The sequence below is a fragment of the Ctenocephalides felis genome, unplaced genomic scaffold (assembly GCF_003426905.1).
Source record: "Ctenocephalides felis isolate EL2017-DRISC unplaced genomic scaffold, ASM342690v1 CF-g0.4_SCAFFOLD_01886, whole genome shotgun sequence".
NCBI lineage: Eukaryota > Metazoa > Arthropoda > Insecta > Siphonaptera > Pulicidae > Ctenocephalides > Ctenocephalides felis.
In genome coordinates this window covers 67,873,167-67,896,315 of record NW_020538040.1, presented here as the reverse complement: position 1 = coordinate 67,896,315, position 23,149 = coordinate 67,873,167, and the positions used below count along the sequence as shown (strand labels likewise).

General features: G+C 28.6%; 2 protein-coding genes across 2 annotated transcripts; one reads left to right on the top strand and one right to left on the bottom strand.

The window, feature by feature from the left end:
• Positions 1–383: 383 nt before the first annotated feature.
• On the top strand, positions 384–19,626 carry LOC113377234 (sulfotransferase family cytosolic 1B member 1). The gene is made up of 5 exons (XM_026617477.1): positions 384–635; positions 877–1,130; positions 1,900–2,053; positions 3,355–3,732; positions 19,513–19,626. Exons 1-4 carry the CDS (start codon positions 440–442, stop codon positions 3,714–3,716), a joined length of 966 nt encoding a protein of 321 aa, XP_026473262.1. The 5' UTR covers positions 384–439; the 3' UTR covers positions 3,717–3,732; positions 19,513–19,626.
• Positions 6,554–22,693, bottom strand: LOC113377233 (amine sulfotransferase-like). The gene is made up of 5 exons (XM_026617476.1): positions 22,205–22,693; positions 16,902–16,998; positions 15,946–16,123; positions 8,759–8,879; positions 6,554–6,994 (listed from the first exon to the last, which is right to left on the bottom strand). Exons 1-5 carry the CDS (start codon positions 22,413–22,415, stop codon positions 6,609–6,611), a joined length of 993 nt encoding a protein of 330 aa, XP_026473261.1. The 5' UTR covers positions 22,416–22,693; the 3' UTR covers positions 6,554–6,608.
• Between the last annotated feature and the right edge of the window lie 456 nt (positions 22,694–23,149).

The window sequence follows — 23,149 nt, the reverse complement described above, 5'->3', positions numbered from 1 at the left end:
CCTAATTTTCTAACTACAGCTGTTTTAGATATTCATCATAATCAGAGTGATCATGTCCACCAGCTTCAAACACTTTCTACTTGCGACATAAACCAATACCCAAATTGAACTTGCTTTTTGCTGTCCATGAAAATAAAAGCTGAATCGTTCTAAATGAAACTGAAGAAATAAGAAAGAAGGAGAGATGCTTTTAAATCTGTAATGGTTTTAAAAGAAAGTAAACCTCATTGTTTTTGCGTGTTGTTACCCAAGGCGGGGGTACCAGACGCAGCGGAATGCACTGGCATAAAACTTGTTTCGTGAAAAGTGAAAATAACTGCATGCTAAAATATAACAGTTTACTTATACAGGTCCGTGATCATTTCAATCGCCTACATGGAGAGAAGAAGACTTGTCAATATATAATTCTTTAATTTTTATAATTTTTATTTTGAGCAAAATGTACATTACGTACAACAAGTTACAGGAGCCTTACGGCGAGAAACTCGATCAGTTATTTCAAAGAAAGAATTGCTTGATTGAAGTCAATCCAGGGAGAGTGTTACTTCCAGAAAAGTTCAAAGAGATTGGTGAACAAATTAGAGCCTTGAGAATAAGGAAAAGTGATGTTTGGCTTATATCATATCCTAGAACAGGTATGAAAAAAGAACACTTAATTAAGGTGATGATATTTTTTTATTCTGGTCATATTGTAGATCTACAACTACTAATTTAAACCATTAAAAAATCAATAGAATTATGTCATTTTTAATGTGGAGAAGCATAAATGACCATATATTTTTTTAATTCATATATTTTATTTCAGCAATTTTGAAATGCTTTCAGTTGATTTTGAAATGCTTTATGTTACAACACTTTTCTTTTAATTTTGCTTAGGATCTACGTGGGCCCAAGAGATGATATGGCTTCTAGGTCATGATTTGGACTATGCTGGTGCCAGACAACTCCAAGCTATAAGAACTCCTCTGCTAGAGTTGACTGCCGTGATGGCATCAGATCACACCGATTGGACAGAGAACAGTATTGGTAATTCGGTCCAAAAAATACACGAGATGCCAGACGTGCGTTACGCTAAGAGCCATCTTCCAAGAGATCTACTTCCCAAGGAAATGGAAATAGTGAAGCCAAAAGTAAATTTATTTATAATATTATTGATTTAAACATATCATTCATTAAGCAAGAGATCACTTCAAGATAATAACTCATAACACTTCAGTTCAATTCATTGTGATATAAAAACTTTCATATGCGATTATATGTACATCGTGCAGGGTAGCGTGAAATATGCACAAAATTTGAGATTGCATGCATCTTTCTTACTCTGAAATAACTATGTATTGCTATTTAATGTTTTATTTGAAGCGTCAAACAATGTTTACCAATTAATTACGAAGAAACGGATCGGTCCATTTCTAACTTATATATTTTAGAATTTTAGTTGTTAGTTTAGTTTTTGAATTTTCAAAATCGGTTCACAATTTATACCAAAAAAGTTGAGAAATATAGTAAATTAGCAGAAAAATAAAAACTTTTTTTTGTTGAAGTTAATAATAATAATATTTATTATTTATAAAACATAATTTCAGTTAAGAAAACATTTTAATATCTTATGTTTTTTAACGGTGATTAATTGTTTGGTGTTATTTTGTAAATAGAAAACCTGTGAATGCACATCAATGATTTTAGAATTATTAAACTACTTTCAGCCATATATTTATGGTGTATATGCAACATAATAACAAATATATCTATATATAATTTACTACATCTATGTAAGCATTATGTAAACCAAATTCTCAATTTTTTGAAGTTTGAAGGATTTAGTTACTAAGTCATTTTATCAAATTATGATAATTTTATTCCATTTTATAATATGTTTATATTATTTTTGTATTGAAGGTAATTTACATAGCTCGCAATCCTAAGGATATGTGTGTTTCATACTATCATTATTGCGTTTTGATACATAATCTACATGGTACTTTTGAGGAATTCTGTGAGCTCTTCTTGGAGGGTATGGTACCTGTCGGTCCCATTTGGAATCACATCTTAGGTGAGCAAACGAATATGAGGTTAGAAATAATTTTGTTGGTTTAGATTTTAATTCTATATTCAAGTTAAAAGGCGAATCCTTGACATAAAATTTGAGGTCACCCGTCGTACATTCACCCAATGCAATTTTTTATCTGATAATTTAAAAGTAATGAAAAATATTAGAAAATTAAATATTAGAAAAATTTGAAATTGGCAGATCATATTGTAGAATAATTAAGTATTATTCTACGTTTTTTGCATATCATAGAAGAATGTTAGGGCCCGTCGCGGTGTACCTAAGCTAGCACAATCTAGTCCTAGATTCAATCTCAACGTTGGCCAGCTCGATATTAAGCAGTATCGCAGAAGCATAAGCATATCAAATTTCCAAATTTCCACATTTCCACTATTGATCTCAAATGTAATCTCAAGTGAAAATTGCCTTAATGGACATTGCTGCAACGTGCATAAACCAACACTATTACATACTGTATATACATATATCTATAGTATATAAAAGAAGAGTGGATGACCGCTGGGTTGCCTTCTGAAGCGAGACGATAGGTTAGGATGCACGTTAGCAAACACTGCATATAGAACACGTAGTTCTGAACGCCGTTAAAAACGGAATAAAAATGTAGAAGATTTAAAATTATTAACATTCCGTAGGAACAAAAAAAAAATCGTAAATGAAAATTTTTATATATCTTTACGTTTTAAAGGTTTCTGAACATTTTGGCATATCTTGGAAAAAATGGATTTATGTGTGTGTATAGGTGTGTGTGTGTGTGCGGATATAAATTTGCGTCGACGATTTCGGTAACACGGATCAACCGATTTGAATAATTCAAAAAACATTCGATTCGTATTGATAGTAAGACGTGCTGATTAGTTTTTGGCGAAGGCAGGTCTAGCCGTTCCGAAGATACGGGGCAAAAAGTGCCAAAAACGGTAAATCAGTTTTTAGGAGAACGGAGCGTCCAATTTTAATTTAATTGAAAAAACATTTTACTTTTATTGACAAGATGAAGAACTGATTTAATTTTTGGAAAAGCAGGTCCAGCGGTTATGGACTCTCAATAAAAATAAGTTAAAAAAATGTCATTTGGCGGTCAAAAATGTTTATTGGACTTATCCACATAAAATTATTAGATATTTTATAGAGATTTTCATAATGTGTACACATTTTGTGTAATTTTTTTGGGGTTCCGTACCAAGATTTTTAATTACTGTACGGAAAGTTCCAACAATTTGCCTGCCATGTACCCCACTAGTTAATGAAATGTTTTCAGCTTGTTTGAATTTTATTCTTTTACTCAGGTTTCTGGGAGTTGCGCGATGAACCAAATGTAATGTTTCTGCGTTACGAGGACATGAAGCGTAATTTGCGTGGGACGATCGATCGCACTGCAAAATTCCTCGGAACAACCATTGGAGATGCAGATGCAGAACGTTTATGCGAACATCTCAGTTTTCATAGTATGAAGGCCAACCCGGCAGTGAATTTAGAGCCGATCATGCGACAAAGTTTCGGGGATGATTTTCTGGATGGAACTGATTTGCGTTTCATCAGACGAGGCGAAGTTGGCGATTGGCGCAATTACATGACGGATGACATGAGCCAAAGATTCGACAAGTGGACCGCTCAACATTTGAAGGGAACTGGTCTCGATTTTGATTGAAAATTCAAAGTATAGGGTAAAGTCCTATATTAGCATTTGTAAAATATTTTATATTTAGAATTTATAGAACATTTCAAGAAAATTGGCATTGACGTTGCTGATTATTTTTAACTTATTCTGTTAATAATAAGTTTTATATACTTACGTTTTTGAATAGTCATAATATGCAAATTAATTTAGTTATAAGTGTTTCGATGAAATTTTCTGTAAGGTTATTTCACTTCTTTTCGCTATAAGCTTGCGCCCACACATAAATATATGTATATATATGCATATATATATATATATATATATATATATATATATATATATTAGGGTGGTCCTTAGCATGGACATTTTCAAATTTCCTTGCTCCCAAGGGCTCAAATGGTTCCAAATTGATAAAAAACAATTCTCTTTTAGAATTTTCAATAAAAAATTACACAAATTTTCACTTTTAATTCATTTGTTGCTAAGTTATACTTAAAAAAATTGTTTTTTAATTTTCAAAATTTTTTCCATGCTATATCCATACGAAGTTTGATTGAATTGCGCACTGTCTAAAAGACAATATTAAGAGCTAAAACTTTCAGAGAATTGTTTTTTATCAATTTGGAACCATTTGAGCCCTTGGGAGCAAAGAAATTCATAAATGTCCACATTAAGGACCACCCTAATATATATATTTGCCGACAGGAGGCAGATGCGCCCGATGCCTTTGCATCGAGAGAAAAATCATTTTGATTTGTCAGTAAAAGTTGTTAATCGTGTTCATTTTTATATGTATGTTTATACGAAATCTTAATAATATGCAAACATATTAAATTTATAAACAATTTTATATATGGTTTATATAATTTTTTTAAAAATGTGTATATCTTATTTGTTTTTTCAATTTCTTGTTTATAAAAATGCGTACTTTTAAAAAATTATATTTCGTAATATAGCATTCGTCAACACATTTTTGTTCATTATTCATTCTATGAAATACTTTGAAATAATAATATGAGAGCTTATCTCGAACTAATTAGAAATATTACTAATTTGCGATAATGATATTAATTCAAAAATATTTTTGCTGTAAGTTAATATGGTATTTATGGGCTCGCTCGTAGGTATAAACAGCTAGAACGATTGGACTTGAATCAGAGGTTGTCAAGCAATAGTGACAACAATTTTCACTTGGAAATATAGATAGCAATATGTTTCCAAGTGAAAACAGCCCTCGGCAAACCGGCATTGCTGCATCAATAAACTATTCGCCCTATTACAGAAATTGTAATTATAATATTGCATACAGAGATGGGACAACCGTTTGGGTTGCCATCTGTCGAATAGACCAGTTTGAAGTCAAATTAGCACAACAGCTTATAGGACTATTAAGTTCTGATTGCAGTTCAAAAAATTATATAAAAAATGATATTTATAATATTATTGCTTTGAAAAGCAATATTATGATTTTGTTTTACAAATGGAGAAAATCGATAACCGTAATGCTATACATGTACTGTTTATTAAACAATGACGCACCTTTCAACATTTCTGGAGTTCGACGATAACTACAAATACGTCTTAAAGGATTGAAAACATCTGAATTATATACAAACACGTTGCGACCGTGGAAAGGTATTCGGTTAAATCAGAATTGCATATTTTTCTCATGAGTATTGTCGATTTTGTTTACATTAGTCATAAATTAACTGTGAAAATGATTAGTTGTTATTGCAGCGTATATATTAATCGATTTGATTTAAATATAGGAAACAAATATGGAACCTTAATGTAATTATATGCATATTTATATATCAACGTTATTGCATTGAGCATGAATTCAACACATATGACTCATATAAATATTTTTTCGTATAACAGATTTATATATAATATATTTTTTTTTATTGTTGCTAAATTGTATTTATTATTATTAATATATATATATATATACATATATATACATATATATATACATATATATATATATATATATATATATATTGTCAAATATCTCCCTTCCGCTTTTTTGTATTATAAACCAAGAGCAAAAAAGCGGAAGGGAGATATTTGACAACCTAATATATTAGAGTCGTCCTTAATATGGACATTTTCGAATTTCCTTGATTCCAGGGGCTCAAATGCTTTCAAATTGTTAAAAAAAAAATCCTCTATAAGTTTTAGTTCTTAATATTGTCTTTTAGATTTGCGCAATTTAATAAAAGTTTTGTATGGAAATAGCATGGAAAAATTTTCAAAAATTTTAAAAATGTTCTTTTTAAATAACTATCATTTCTTTCAAAATATTATTTTAAATCAAAATTTTAAATGTTCTTGTTTTTAAAATAAATTTTTGAAAGAAATTCATGTTATTATTGTTGTTATGCTCGATTACTAGACTTTGTTAATATATATATATATATATATATATATATATGTATATTCGATTAAGAATAATATTTATAACAAATTTTATTTTATTGTTTTTTGCTATGCATTGCTTCGTATATTTATACTGATTTCTTAATTGAACAAAGAGAAATTGTAAATCATTTTCATTCATGTTTGGCCATTTTTCGGTTTTTCAAAACTCTTACTTTACACGGTTCAGTCGTCAAGATACCATAAATAAGTCCTCATAACGAATCAGTTTCTTCTACTATAAATGTCGAACAAGAAAGAAAATCCAATAAAATTCGTTGCATAGCTGCATATATTTAATAAAATATTAATGTACATTATATATACTCTGTTTTATATAAAATATTCACAAAAAATCTATAAAATTGAATTAAGATCATTAATAATAATCTATTCACAATTTAGATGATATAATATCACCAGTATTATGCTCACAGTTAACGTCAATACTTGCTTGCTTTAGAAATATTCTGCAAAGTAACTATTTTGACAGGATATTTGCTAAAAGTGCAAAGGTATATGCTCCATCGTCTGATTTATCCAATTATCAAATTTCATAATAAGTTCGGGATTCATTTGGGATTTGTAACTACCGACCGCAAATTCGTAGTCAGCGGCTGCGTCGCCCGCCGATCCGCCCTTCTCGTTCATGTTGAGTATGTCCTCGTAGTTAATTGAAGGATTGGACCGCATGTTTTCGCAGCTCAAATGTCTTGCTAAAATTTCAACTTGCTCAGGACTAAGGTCCTTTTCTAAAAACTGTGATACTTTCTTGATCTCTCCGCGAAGATTGGCTTTGAGATCCTCGTACTTCAAGAAAAGGATATTAGGCTCATTGCGTCTCTCCCAAAACTCCTTGACATGTTTCAGGTACGGGGAGAACGACACTGGAATTTTAAAGTTCCGATTAAGATATAAATATTGATGCAAATTAATCTAGATTACTTTTTTTAAATTATTATTTTTTGAACTTCAATAAAATTATTTATCGGGCTGAGGGTGAGAAATTTGATAAGTCTTAATTGTAAATACTTGCTATGGAACATTTTAAGAACAAACCAATTTTATTTTTCACTTTTAAATCAATGATCATTATTAGTATTGATTTTTAGTAATTAAATTATTTTATATATTTAAAATATGTAAACATAGAGTGGTTCAATATTACGCTTAAGCTACACATATGCACGATTGGAATTTTCAGAAAATTGTTACTATGGGACCAATTCTCGGTATGTAATGGTAATACTATGTTATGTGTTTATTACTTGTATGATTTGTTGAAACTGCCAAAAAGCTATGTGTGTCACAACCTAACTTCATGTATGTGCTATCACAGAAGCATCAGAAAGTTGTATTTACGATATAATTGTTATTTGACGTTTAGGCGTTTTGTAGGTTAGGTTTCATGTGTAAAACGCCTGATTGCACAACAAATACATAGCCTTTTTGACAGTTATTTACTACCAATTTATACGATCATAGACGCAAAACAGAGTATAACATCAGGGCCGGCCCTGGAGTCCTTAGCGCCCTCATATCATTTTGTTTCCAGCGCTCCCCTCCTATTATTTTAACTATTTTAATAATTTATCGTTAACATTATATAAACATTTACGATAATTTTCAAAGATACTTTTTAATAATTCTAGGTTTAGTACACAAAAATTAGATATAAACTAAAAGCCCAAAAGTACATCGATTTTAAAGTTATTTAGAAGATCGAGGCGATCATAATCAAATTGTCGTGTCTTTTATCGTTGTCGCTGTACCGAACTATTTTTAAATTCTTATAATCAATTCAAACTTTTTAGGACATGCAAAAATTTTAGTATGTTTATTATTGCTTGTAAAAATATTTTTAAATTTTCAATTATTTCTAACGCATGTGTAATATTAATATTTGGATTTTGAAATATTTTACTTATACGATTTATTCTATTGAGCAAATCATAGAGAGCAAAAAAATCTATCCTATCCTTATTAAACATAACACTGATACTTTATATTGGATTATTTTAATTTAATTTTTCATTATTTAAAATACCCAAATTGCTTCGTAACTTTGCCTATTTGATATCGTAAGGGCCGATTTGTTTCTACTCATCTTTTCTTTTCCATCGTGTCTCAGATTGTTGTTTTAAAGTTAAATTTTTAACGTATTTTAAAAATGTTATCCAAAGATTAGTAAAAGATGCAAAAAAATTATATATTTCTTGAATGATACTGAAAAATATATATTATAAATTTCATATCCGAATCTTGTGTTGGCGCCCCCTAAGGCGTGCGCCCGCATTTTTCGCATGTATCGCATTCATGGTAGGACCGGCCCTGCAAAACATATACTATTTTATCCGAGAATTGGCTCTTATATATGAAATAAAAAACAATAAACATTTAGTTAAAATTTGAAACATATTTTTTAAACAATACATATAATACGGCACATTTAGGTTTATATCTTCAATAATTAAATAAAATGCATCATGTATTGAACGAAATTTTGATTTCTACTCAAAATAATATCGCCAACTACTACTTTTAAATTGCAATATAGCAGAAAAAATATAGGGCCTGAAAGCGGGTTTATATTTAAAATATGTGAGAGTTCAATTTTATACCCATTTACTGTTTCAAAATAGTATTGTTACCTCTGCCTGCCATAAATAATTCGCAAAAGTCTTCGAAAGTTCCGGCGAAGCCTTCGGCCACTCTGCAGTGATGATAATAAGATACACAAGTGTCCTTTGGATTTCGGCATATGTATAATATCTGAAATTATAAAATAATGGTTAACCATATTTCACAGCTGCAAAGTGAATAAAGAATCAAGTTCTAGTCTGTAAACAAAATGTTGCGTAAACTGGTATAGTTTACGTATCATGGTTTAATCAAATATGCAAATTAATCTTTTTTATATTATTTATCATTTTGATTAATAATTGAAGTGTTTCAAATTTATGATATCTTCTATTACACACAATAATGAGGTAGGAATTTTTCCATATATAATGGTTTGGGTATGACATAGATTTTTTTTTTATTTGTTCAACAGGAATCAAAATTTTCCTATATACTGTTTGTTTGAAGATTCAGGGACCGATTCTGCCGCATAACAGACAAATGTTACGGCAAGGCCATGTTACGCTCCAACATCCATACATTATGCTATTGAAACATACTGAATACTGTCAAAATGTTACAAACACCCTGTTATCTAAGATCATTGTCTTGACATTTGTGCGGTTTCCAGGTTAGGTTTTGTATCTGACAAACGGAGAAATACGCCTGACTACACAGCAACCACATGGCTTTGGCATAGATTTTTTTGTTATGCGGCAGAATCTATTTTTCTTTGTGTGTATATATATATGTATATACATACAGGGTGTCTCAGACCTTGACGTCAAGCCAAAAAGGAGTGATAGTATTGACCTAAAACTATCTTGAAAAAATTTAGAAAAAAAATCTTACGTTATTTGGAAACTATGAGCTTTTAAGTGGACCTAGAGCTTTGGTTAAATTATGACCATTTTCATGGTTATTGTGGTTAACTTTTATTAATTTTGTTTATTTAAACTTTGGAACCGTAGCCGTGAATAAGATTTCGAGGACCACACCAAAAAATACCACAATTATCGCAAGTTTTCAAGAATTAAGACTTTTCGTTGAATCATGAATTTAAAATATTTAAAATTGGTGGACTTTGAGAGGCCATTCTTTGTACTAAAGTGTGTTGGCAAGTTTCAACAAAAATTGGTGCATTTAATTAGGATTGTAAAATAGTAAAGTACTTGATCATTTTATTTCATATAGGCTATTTTCACTTGAGATCTATGATTTCGAATAAAAATCTGGTTTCATACTGCTTGATACTATGCTGGCCGAGGTTGACATCGAACTCACGAATTAAGCCATCGAATAATCGGCTCATGACATAGAAATGGAAATAATTTCACAAAATGTGCATATGTTTTTACCAAAACTATTTGCAAAGTCTGTTATTCTGAAATATGGAAACCATAGGTATACTTTTTCAACAAAGTGTTTTTGAAATATGCAATAAACGACTTTGGTAAATATTTTTTGTAGCAGTTTCCAACCTGTGAGGCGCTAGGCTGCTCTAAGGGGGGCACATAAAATAACTCAAAATTTTTGAAACGATATTAAAAAGTAAATAAAAAAATAATCAGTTTTTATGCATATTTTTACATAATATTGCATTATTAATTTGTAGACTGCTAATATCAGTTGAGTATTTACAAAATTAAATTAAATTGAATAAATTAATGGGGGCGCAACATTTTTTTAATAGAGCAGGAGGGTGCGGTGCAAAAGGTTAGAAACCACTGGCTTAGAAGAATTGTATAACGTTTAGCTGGTGGTAAGACAAATTTTATTGACTTTTTATTCATTGTAAAATAAAACAACTGACCTAAAAAAATATAAACAAAACTATTTATAATTTTGATAACATTTTTTTAAATAAGTTTTGCGAGTCACCAAACATTTAATCTTTGATTTTTTTTTAATAAGATAAATCGCTAAACATTTAACCTTGATAATTTCGTTTATCATAGGTTACGTAAATAGTCAAACATGCAATTTTTAATAGTCCCAAAATTTCAAATGTACACATAAAACATATGAGTATCTCTTAATTTAAAAAACCGTAATATTATTTTGAAGAAATTTCTTGATACGCATAATAATCTTTTATTTATGAATATATTATATATCTGTAGATACATTTCTTTATTAATGAAAATTATTACAGATATGGTGATTATTTATCAGAGCAATAATTGGATTACGTCACATGCATAAATGCGAATATCGGATGACATTGAAAATTCATTGATCAGATAAAGCAACTTTATCGACAGGCAGAAAAACACGAGAAATTGCACACTTAATGTACGTGAGTTTCGATAAAAGCTGATTGAAATAATTTTCGAAAGAGAAAAAACGTTTCCAGAAATTTCGAGCGTTGATGATAAGGTGATTTTTTCATCACCAGATCCATCTACAACTAAATTGTGCATTGGGCATTGTGTCTTGAGCTAAATTGCTAGAACTCCCATACATTGACTTAAAATTTTCAAAAGCTTGAAATTTTTTTGAAAACTTTGAATAAATAAAATAAAAATTAAAATAAATATTTTTTTGCAAATTTTGATATTTTTTATTTTTTTTTGAAAATTTTAATATTATGTAAAAACTCTACATTTTTGAAAATTTTGAAATTTCTTGAAAACTTTAAAACTCATTCAAGTCGGTTGAACAATACTGTCGAGAATGTCGAGGACATTTGTTTGGATAATTAGTAAACTATATAAATTTTGGCAAGAACCCATAGATATGGAAATAAATATTGTACTCATTATTAAAATCTCTATAAAATATCTGATAATTTGATGTGCATATGTCTAATGATGTGCATTTGACTGCCAAATGGTATTCTTTCTTTTTGGGGGTTTTCAAAACCGCTAGACTTGCCTTTCCAAAACTTTAATCAATTCTTTATTTCGTTTGAAATGTTTTTTTTTGAATTATTCAAATCGGACGTTCTGTTTTCTTAAAAACTGAATTTTCTACACTTTTTGTTCAGTATCTTCGTACTGGACCTGCCTTTTTCAGAAACAAATCAGTACCTGCCCTCATCAATAAGAGTGGAAATAGTTGAAAATGGTTGATCCGTGCTCTCGAAATCGTCTATTAAAATTTGTATCCGTACATACATACATACATATATACACTCACACATACATCTATTTTTAATAAACTGCTTAGAAAATTTTTATTTTCGATTTTTTACGATTGCTATAACTTTCTTTACGGGAAGTTAATAATTAGCAATCACATTATTGTTATTAAAGTTATTAAAAAAAATGCAGAAAAAATATCATTTTTTTAACAAAATCGATTATAAAAAAATTCGTACTTATAATATCTTTTTCATGAGAGTTCTTGCAAATAAAGCGGCAATTACCTTATAAAACTATTGTTCTTATTTTCTACATGCAAATAATTATACGAATCCTTAACTGAAAAACAAAATTTAATAAAATATAATCCTGTCTCTGACTTATCTATCTGCCGTGTTTCGTAAAAACATATAAATCATAATTTTTAATCATTCTTTCTTTATCAAAACCAGAAATGTTTTCTCTTCTAAATGCCATCTAAATTAATAAGATAAACTTTGATATAATTAAATTTATATCGCGATATACATATTATCAAGTGTATCAATGCGTTTGCTTTGATAACAATTTTGCTCCAATGTAACGCCGTACCTTTATTTCGATAAATTTAATATACATTATTTTTTCATAAAAATTAAAAGTAATTAAATGATTAAAAGAACTATTTATGCAGTTATTATGAAAGAACATAAATACAGTTGATTTTCAACCCGTCTTAATAATTTATTGTAATGAATATTACATGATATTCTTTTCGACTCTATAGATGACAAAAAAGTGGTTAGTCTATTGACAGAATAAACATGAAAACATAAAAAATAAAGTTTAATTCGACTGTAGTTAAAGTTGCATCATCTATTAGCATACTTGAATTTAAAATATTTGTGAAATAGGTTCCAAAACCGAGCTGGAAAGTAGTTTTTAAAGAAATGTTCAAAAGCACAGAGTCTCTTACATTATTATACTCAATATTGATTACCTTATGAATTAGTATAGTAGTACCAAATCCATTTTAATTGTTTATTTCAAGAATTAGTCATTTCAAGAAACTTTTCCGAAGACACCATAGGTCTAGAGTGAATGCAGCGAAATTTTAAACAAAGTTATTGCTCCGCATATTTAAATATTGACTTATTGTCTTAAAGACGTGCAAAATGTTATTTTCCTCTAGCCGAACATGTTTGTGGGTCAAACATTTATTTTTACAAAAAATAACCATCAAAGCCAGAGTACTTTGGTCCATCTATTTTAGATTTTTATTATATAATTATTAAACAATCAAAGCTGAAAATTTCAGCTATTTTAAAATTGATATTATATTAGAGAAGAAAAATCCTAAATGCCTAAGTATTGGAAAAAAACTATATTGAAAATTTCGCTGGCTCAAAATTCACTTTCTATCTATGAAATAACATATGTAACCAGAATCGAAGAGTGACCCAATGTCGAAAAAAATATGGCTCGTCTTAATGTATACATTTTTACATACTTTTACGTTTCATTGAACAATTTCTCGTCGACGATTTCGTTGAGACGATCGGGATCAATCGATTTGAATGATTCAGAAAACATTCGATTCCTATTGATGGGAAGATGTGCTGATTAGTTTTTGACGAGGACAGGTCCAGCCGTTTTGAAGATACGGGTCAAATAGTGCTAAAAATGGCAATTCAGTTTTTGGTGAGAACGGAGCGTCCGATTTGAATGATTCGAAAAACATTATACTTGTATTGACGGAATCAAGTACTGATGAAATTTTTGTGAAGGCTGGTCCAACGGTTTCGGAGATCCAGATAAATGTTAAAAAACATCATTTAGCGGTCAAAAATGATCATTAGACATATGCACATCAAATTATCAGATATTTTATAGAGATTTTATTAATAAGTACAAATTTTGTTTCTAATTTTTTGCGTTCCGTACCAAGATTTATGTTTAAAGTTCAAACAAATTTCCTGAACATTTTCGACTCTATGGATCAACTGACTTGAATGGGTTTCAAAATTTTCAAAATGTTTCAAAATTTTCAAAAAAGTTTATTTAAAAAATCTAAATTATCATTTAAAAATATTCCAAAATAGCAAAAAAAAACTATTTTTTTCAAAATTTTAAAGCTTTAAAAAATTTGAAATTATAGTACGGAAAGTTCTAGCAATTTACCTTAAGACACGATGCCATACACCACCATTTAATATTATATATTAACATTTAATAAATCAGTATTATTATTTTTATTTCAAATAATTCAATACATTTATTCGATGTGAAGAATACATCTGTCACTATCTGTTTGCATTAAAGCGTTCATAAAGAGGTCGAGTTTCCTTGAATGTCGTACAGGATATTTTTAGCATATTTCCTGCGCTCTAAGCAGCATGGACAGATATTGATTTCCCTCACTTTTATTATTTTATTATAAATATCGAAGGAGTTCTCAAGTAAAAGGGAGACATAATTATGTATTCTTGACACGCATAGTATCAACCGGTAATGTGGAAATATAATGCTCTCTAATTCTATATTATCAAGTATTCAATCGTCTATAAATTGTCATTCTAATTTTGAGCTGACGGGTAACTATTCGCATGATATATGTATCACGATTTCCAACATTCTTATGAATTTTGAAACAGTTTTGTTATATAGAGCTTAAGAGTATTTCTCAAAATTAAAATTAGGTGAAAGTCTGTGAGTTGAGATATGAGTTATTGAAATGCTTTGCTTATTCAATAAACTTTAACAAAAATCTTATTATAAATGAAATATAAAAAATAAATATGTACTTAGCACAAAAAAAGGTATTCATTAGCCATATTCAATTTTTTACTTTATATTTATTGGTAGGGTAGTGCTGCACTTAAAGGTCCGCGGGTAAAAAAGTTCACCACCGATATCTCAAAAACAAGTAAAGTTAACATTTTTTTACAACAATATTTGAAAGTAGGGAAAAAAGATTTATAACCAGCCATCACCGTGATTTAATTATTTTATAAAATGTATTATTAATTCAAGTAAGATTCAACAGTTTTTTTTATATAATATATATAAAAGCTTACATGTGGGTGGGGTAAAAAGTATCAACTGAACCTTTACTCTGGAAAAGGTGTAAAAAGCAAAAATAGTAAATTACAGAAGATAATTTAAATAAATTGCAACTCTCCTAATGAATATTTCTGATGAAATACCAGATCAAGGTTACATTGCAGTGTTATCTCTGTAAAAAATGTACCCATGAAATTTATATTTTGAATTGGATGAATAATTAAAATATTATTAAATTAAATAACTATTTTTACAAATAAGTCCTTCAATATTGAAAATAAGACATTGAACCTCTTGGCCCTCGGTCGTCCTATTTTGCCCCGTCTAAAGGGTAAAAAATACTAGGTGAGAAATTTTTGGAAAATAGCCAGAAAAACATATTTTTGCAATGATTTGCAGTCGTTCGTTTGATATGTGTTATTTATTGTGATAAAATTAGTTTGGTTTTCACAATATAATTTCTCAAAGTCAAATTGGACCTTTGCTCTCCACCCTACCCTGTAACTTTTAAAATTCATTTTTACAAAAATCCGTTCCTTTATAAAATTGTTCTACTTCTCACCTTTTCATTACAACAGTCGGATTTTATAAATCAGTAAATAAAATAAACAAGAATAAAATGCTGCTGTATTTTAAAAATTGTGATTTGATTCTTCAAAACATTTGATTCTCCTTTTTCTATTTATTTGAAAATTTACTTTAATTACAATTATTTAGAAAATCTATTTATGACATAAACAAACAACCATAGACCGAAAGAAAACTGTTGTTGTATCTGATATTATGAAAAGTGGGACGATTTAGTTTAGTACTTTTCAGTAAGTGCATTTACAGAATCTAGAAAAAGTTTTTGATTTTTTTAAAGTTGTATTTCTTGAGCTTATGCTCGTTTTGTAGTGTTGTCAGGAAATATCATTATTATTTTTTTCAGAAATAGAGTTCAGAAGTAACAATTACTGCTGTACGTTTCTTAACTACTGAAGCCAATTAATTTCAGCAATAATGAAATGATTTTACTATAGTCGTAATAATTTTTAAAACTAAGTTTAGAAATTAGATTAAAAATACTAAAAATATTTTTGAATTACCTTAGATTTAGATTTTCGTGTCTGTATCGCTAGTGGAAGGAGTTCCCAGGGCAAATGCGTTTTGATGCATCTGCTTCCTCTTTTCTTAGAAACATAATTAATTGACCTTAACGCTGATGCTGGTATTTCTACATTATCTTTTAAATTGATATTGTCGAAATCATATAGTATCGAATGCCTGTTGAAAAAACAAGAAATTCAAAGCGTTAATAATATAAAAGTATCGAAAGCAATAGTTTTACAATGACTATTTCACCTATTTTATAACAAATATGAAATTATGATAATAGAGAAGAGTTGTACGTATATTGATTTGCTTAATTAAAATTTTTATTACACTTGCAAATAAAAAATAAAACAATAAAATTAATAGGTGTTATTATTATTGACATACTATTTGAATGGCGGTAATATAATATCAAATCAAACATATTAAAACATGTATATATATAAACTACGTTTAAAATTAATAAATAAAACTCGAATACCTCTTAAATAATCTAACTAATAATAACTAATAATAATGTGCAATATATAATAAACAAAACTAGTAATTGTTTTATTGCATTTAAAACAAAATTTAATTTTCTTATTATTGTTTAAACGAAATGAAAATAATATGCAAAACCTATAATATGGTTTTAAAACAGAAATAACGAAATATCAATTTGGTGTAATTTTGTTTAGCAAGCAAGTAAAACTTTAATATGCTTTAAGCTAGTAATACGCTTTAAGCTTATATACTTTTTAAATTGATGTATAAAATTGTAATATAAAACTAGACTCATAAAACAGTATAATAATTTATTATTATAATTCAACGTTTTTTATTTTAAATTAATAAATTACATAAATTGTGCTAGTAACATCTTATTTCAAACGAAAGAAATATGGCTATTTTTTGTCATTATAAGAAAATTTTAGATATTTATTATCGAATAATTTAGAAAACTTACTCTAAAAATGGTACTCGTTCTTGTAAAGGCGCTTTAGCCTTCTGGAAATCCAAATTGTGTAATATACACCAAACCATCTCTTGAAGCCATACTGTTCCTAAATATTGAAAATCGAATATTAGATATTTTTCTATTAGATATTAATAGTTGAAAAGTTAAAAGTTAAAGATTAACAATGATTTCATTCAAATTTTATATCTTTTTGCACTATATTTATATTCAAAAACAACCCTTAAATAAACATACTGTGATTTACACGAATAATATATTTATCAATCTTATATATTTTGAAAGCTCTAAAAGTGTACTTTATTATTCTATTATAAAATACAAAAATATAAATTTTAATCCTGGCAAAATAAATTTGGAATTTTATGTGGTATATAAAAACTTCATTTCTATCATTGACAGTCACTATAACAATTCGTTGAATGCAAAGCGAAAAAAAAACTATTTAAATCCAAAAATATACATATAAGCCTTATATAACTGATAATAAATAGTGGGGGAAATTTTAGAAATTTGAGTACAGAAAATTTTAGAAGTGGCAATAATGTTTATTTTGTGTGGTATTTATAACCAAGAAAAAGATAAAGGTTTTTGTTTTGTCTTGCTTTGTTTATAAAATCAGAAAAGCGGTTTGAGTTTCACAGTACTTTTATCTCTGTAATTTAAATAGAGTTCTTTCAAACTTGCAAAATAGAGTATGATGTATACAAGCATGCATGCAATTTCAATGAAAAAATACACACACAGTATATATAATATGTGTGTATATATAATATGTGTGTATATATGTAAATTCAACTTTCAAAAAGTTTAATATCGAAAGCTTCGAATCAATGACAATGTGATTGGTGATGATAATATTAAAACAAATTTATTTTACCAACATTCATATAGCAAATTATATATTTTTTGCAAAATATTTAAGAGGCATATCTGATAGTTGCCTTCCGGAATATAAAATAAAAGAATTTTGAAATAATTTGATATAATGAAGAAAAGAAGAATAAAACTTAATAACAAGAATATATACACAGTCTTAAGATCTTTCTTAACGAGTGAGGAAAAATAAGAACCGCATGTAGACTAGGAGATTTCGGACCTCCCTTCTATATTATTGTTTATCAATATTTTTTATCAAACAGAGATTTCAATTTACGTTTATATACTTTATTTTTGATTATTTTCATATCTCGATTAGAAGAAATTTTTTGCTGATGAATCTGGGTTAATAGGAAAGAACCTCTTTGATAAATCGACTTTTTAAGGAAAATATTTTATTAACAACGAATAGGGACTCATTAGTCTTCCAGTTGCTGGGAGAAAAATAAAATTTATATAGGGTATAGCTGGACTTAAAGATCGGCGGGTAAAAAGACCCACTACCTATATCTAGAAAACTATTTGAAAGTAGAGGAAAAAAAAATTATAACCAGTCATTATCTTCATTCTTACGTATTGCTATTGAGAGATAAACGGCAATGTTTAAAAATCTATAGCAAAAGTATTTTATTTCCTTGTTAGTTTTTTTGGTTGTGAGCACTGTTATTTAGTTCACGAAACCAATATATAATTTTGAGTATACGTTATTTAATTGTTTTATAAGATTTATTTTTAATTTTGAGTTAGATTCAACCGTTTTTTTTTCATATAACCTTTATAAAAGCTTGCACCTTGGTGGGGTTAAAAGGACCAACTGAATCTTAACCCTAGCAAAGGTATAACCAATAAAAAATAGTAAATAAAAAAGTAAGTTAAGTTAAAAAAACTATTTTATAAGAAATAAATTAAATAAATAGTTATTTCAACTCTGCTGATTAATATTTCTCACGCAATACTAGATCAAGGTTATATGCAGTGTTACCTCTGTAAAAAATGCACCCATAAAATTTATATTTTTTATTGGTTGAAAAATTGTAACTATTATTTTGTTAAATCCCATTAAAATAAAAAATAACACATTTGCATTAGATATTTTGTTTCCTGTCCGTTCCATTCTATCCCACCTCTGGTATAAAAAGGACCAGGTGATCAATTTTTAAAAAAACTGTAAAGGACACATTTCAATAATGATGAATAAGCTCGAATTTTATTTGAACTAGTTAGATAGTTGTTTATTTAATATGTGTTATTTGTTGTGATATAATTTGTATGGTTTCACGATATAATTGCTTAAAGTCAAACTGGACTTTTGTGACCCTACCCCTATATATGCGCAAAAGCACCATCTCGTGTACTCTTCTTGAATGAAAATAGTTTTTGTTTACAAGTGGTAAATGCAAACAACAGCCGCGTGCCAGAAGTAATATCATAGACTATTGATAAAGTAAAAGCTATTTTTATTTACTACTGGTCTTGTTTCTTAACGCAACTGAATCTACCCACTTAATACACCAATATTAGATGAATGAAATCTGCAGTTTTTCATGTTTCAAATTCATGCAAAAAATAAATGGAACTTTGAAACAAGAGGCAATTGCATTTATAAATCATATTTTCTATTTTTGAACTTGTAGAGATTTCAAAAAAATTCAATAAAATTTTCAGAACCTCTTAACCTATAATTTGTAATCTATATATGGCATTAATGAAAGTCGTTTTACAGGCTGACACCAGATTATACAAAAAATAATTCGAACTTGCAGACAACTGAAGTGGAAATGAATTTTTCAGAGAAAATATGATTCATCATAAACTTTATATTGTTGGTTTTATATGGATTCATTCATTTTGATGGCTATCAAATGTGGAAGGGTCTAAATAAGAGAGGTTAATTTATAATAAAATCAACAAAATTATCAAACTAAAAATCAATTAAAAAAATTTAAGAGCATTATTATGATAAAATAAACAGCTTTCGTTTATAAGTAAATTACAATGAAAATTATAATTGAATTATATATATTATAATATTTTAATTTTTAGTTTCAGGAGAATGAATGTGCAGTTATATGTTGCGTGAAAATATATGAAACCGCTTCTTGCCTTAAAAAAATACTAAAATGAAGAAGAGCAAAAATTATTGTCCCAATAAGGGGCTTGTCAATTATGATCCAAATAAGAAGCTTCATAAGTAGCTCTGGTAAAGTATCTTTTGCACAACCGTATTATATCTTTTATATCAAATACTGAGTTTGATCATTTTATTCTTATAATTTCAGTTAAAAGAAATCATACAAACTGTGTTTAATTGAATTTTCATATTTTTTACATGTATATATGCATATATATGTAACATGTCTATGAATATCAAAAATAATTTTTATTTCCTATTTTTTCATAAAGAATATTTGTACAAAAAAATCATTGTCTGCCTCATATGTAATAGTAGCAGGCCATGTACATTTTGTTATTTGAATCTAGTTGAATGAGAAGAAAACATGTTTTAATTACGGTGGCTGACAAAAAAAAAATATAATATATCTTTATTTATGAAATAACTTGACAAAACCCAAAATACAGAAACAATATTAAGTGTAATGATTTTGCACTTAATTTTTTTATGTATTACTCTTTTTCACTAAACAGTATAGTTTTTTAATGTACATATATAAAAGGTCACCAAATGGAATATTGCATAAAATCAAATTTTGCAATATGTAAAAAAAACATCTTTGAATTTAGGTGAATAAATTATTAATGAAATAAAGAAATTAACATCCGAGTACCACCTAATTTATCAATTGATCAGAAATTTTAAATCAAAAATAATTTCAGTTTTAAATAAAAAGCAGTTTAGTTTTAAAGGCAAGTGAGGGTTGGGAAAGATGTAATTTCTGAATACATTTACAGATTTTTCAATGTAGTGATGAAAAGTGATAGTGATTTTTTGATGCAGTTAACCTGTCCGTGTTATTTCATTATCAAATTATGGGTCACGCACCAACCTATTTTATATGAACTTCACATTTATGAAAAATTATGAAAAAAACATACAACGCGCTGAAAATAGAAATGATTTAAGGTAAATATTAACAAGGTATTTATAAAAATTTTATGTTTATTTTCACAATTGATTAAGAAATTAAAAATGCGTTTAATAGTTGGCAGTCAAAACCTGGAATTACACTTCCAAACGTAACATCTTAGTTTATAAGTTAACAAATGGAAATATCAAATAGAGAAAAATGGATCCATTTCGTCAAATCTTATGCTTCGTACTCAAACCATATTACTATTTTCATAGTAGAGAGGGGCTTGAAAGCTTAAAGGTCCGCGGGTAAAAAGGTTCACCGATATCTCAGAAACACGCAAAGTTAAGAATTGTTTAACAACTATATTTGTAAGTAGAAGGAAATAGATGTATATCCAGCTATAGCCTTAATTCTTATAACATTGCATTACAAAACTCATAACAATAAGCATTTACTTTCGTTGTTGTTTTTTTTGGTTGTGAGCACAATTGTTTAGTTTATGAGACTTCATTGAATTTTTAAGTATACTTATATTCAAGTTTTTTATATAACCTTTATAAAACTATTTTGTATAAATAGTTATTCTAACTCTGCTGATGAATATTTCTGACAAAATACGAGATTGAGGCTGTATACAGTGTTATCTCTTTAAAAATGTACCCATAAAATTCACATTTTGCATTAGTTGAATATTGCAGTTATTATTTCGTTAAATGCCTCTAAATTAGAAATAAAACATTGGATTATTTGTCCCCTTGCCGTCCCATTTTACCCCACTTATGAAGTAAATAGGATCAGGTGACAAATTTAATAAAACACATTTCTAAATGATGAATTAGTTGCGAGTTTCTCTGAACATAGTCAGATAGTTATTCGTTTGATTTGTGTCATTTCTTGTAATATAATTCGTTACAATATAATTGTTCAAAGTAAAATTGGACCTTTGTGCCCCGCCGCATCCTATAGTAAATGTAAAAATAGTGCAACTAATACTGTTGAATACTGGCTTTTTACTTTATTATTTTAGTAAATTTACAGTATATAGCATGTAATGTATCAAATATCGGTAAAGGTAATAGGATTCGAAACTTGTGGTAAACATTTTATGTAATTATTGGCTGATTTTATCAGATATTTATAATTGATCAACTACATAATAGTTTTAATATAAAAAATATAATAAACATCAAAACAAGTACGATTGCTAACATTTAGTACAGCAAATCTCTGTGGTAATCAACCGTTATTAAGTTTTGAAATGCAACAAAAATTTGTTTGTATGCCCATTTATATATGAATAAATTGAATGTGGTCTGTCGACTTTATTTGGTGATTCTATGGAGTGACATGAGATGTGAAGTTGGTAAATGTTCGTATTGTTACCGGTTTCCGGATGCGATATCACCCATACGTCCTCGTTCCTGATCGCAAAGTCTCTGATTTGATCCTTGAACTTGAGGTATTTGATAGGAAGGCACGTTTTGTTCCTGCCGACTTCTACATAGCCTGTGCGAAAGTCGTTCACAAAATACTTATGCAACAAATAATCAGCTTGACAGCCATCGCTCTGAATGACACGATACGTATCGGTCATAGCATTAAAATCACAAAAACCTTATCCCAGTCGAACCTATGCTCCCGAACACGGTTATTTGAGAGAAAAAAAATTAACCGAAATAGAACTTTTGCACTGTTATCAGCAGCGGCGCTGATTTTTTATCGCGTCGTGCGCGTGCTGTGTGTACCTGCACGATACAGCCGCAATTATTTATACATATGACAAATTATATGTATATTTGGTTAATCGCCGATGTCGATAATGAATGTCCCGGCCTGATGAATTTCTAAATTGGTGCGATTCGGTTTTGCACATGCCACATAATAAACAGGATCGCACTTGAACTTGAAAATATAATCTATCGCGAATGTGTTGAGATGCAATTCGTGAATCGCATCAGTCGAGATTAGACCAATGACTAATTCAAGACTTATGAAATTAATATGAAGACGCTTTATCTGACAATGGGCGTCTTCTGGGGTGAAGGACTAGGTGCTTCATGTGCATCTGATACTGCGAATCATATGTTTACTGTCAACAGGATCTTTAAATGCTCACTCGCGCTCTTGACAGACAACGCATTCTTTTCGCTCGTGTCACTCATGTGACAATCATTTCTTTTGCTTAAATATATAATGACTTATGCTCCTTCACTTAACTCTACGTACGACCTATAAAAGATGATATAAATCTTTCTACAATCATAAATCCTTTTTAAATGACTTTTGAATTTAAGGAATTTAATTACGAATACTTATTTATTTTATTGT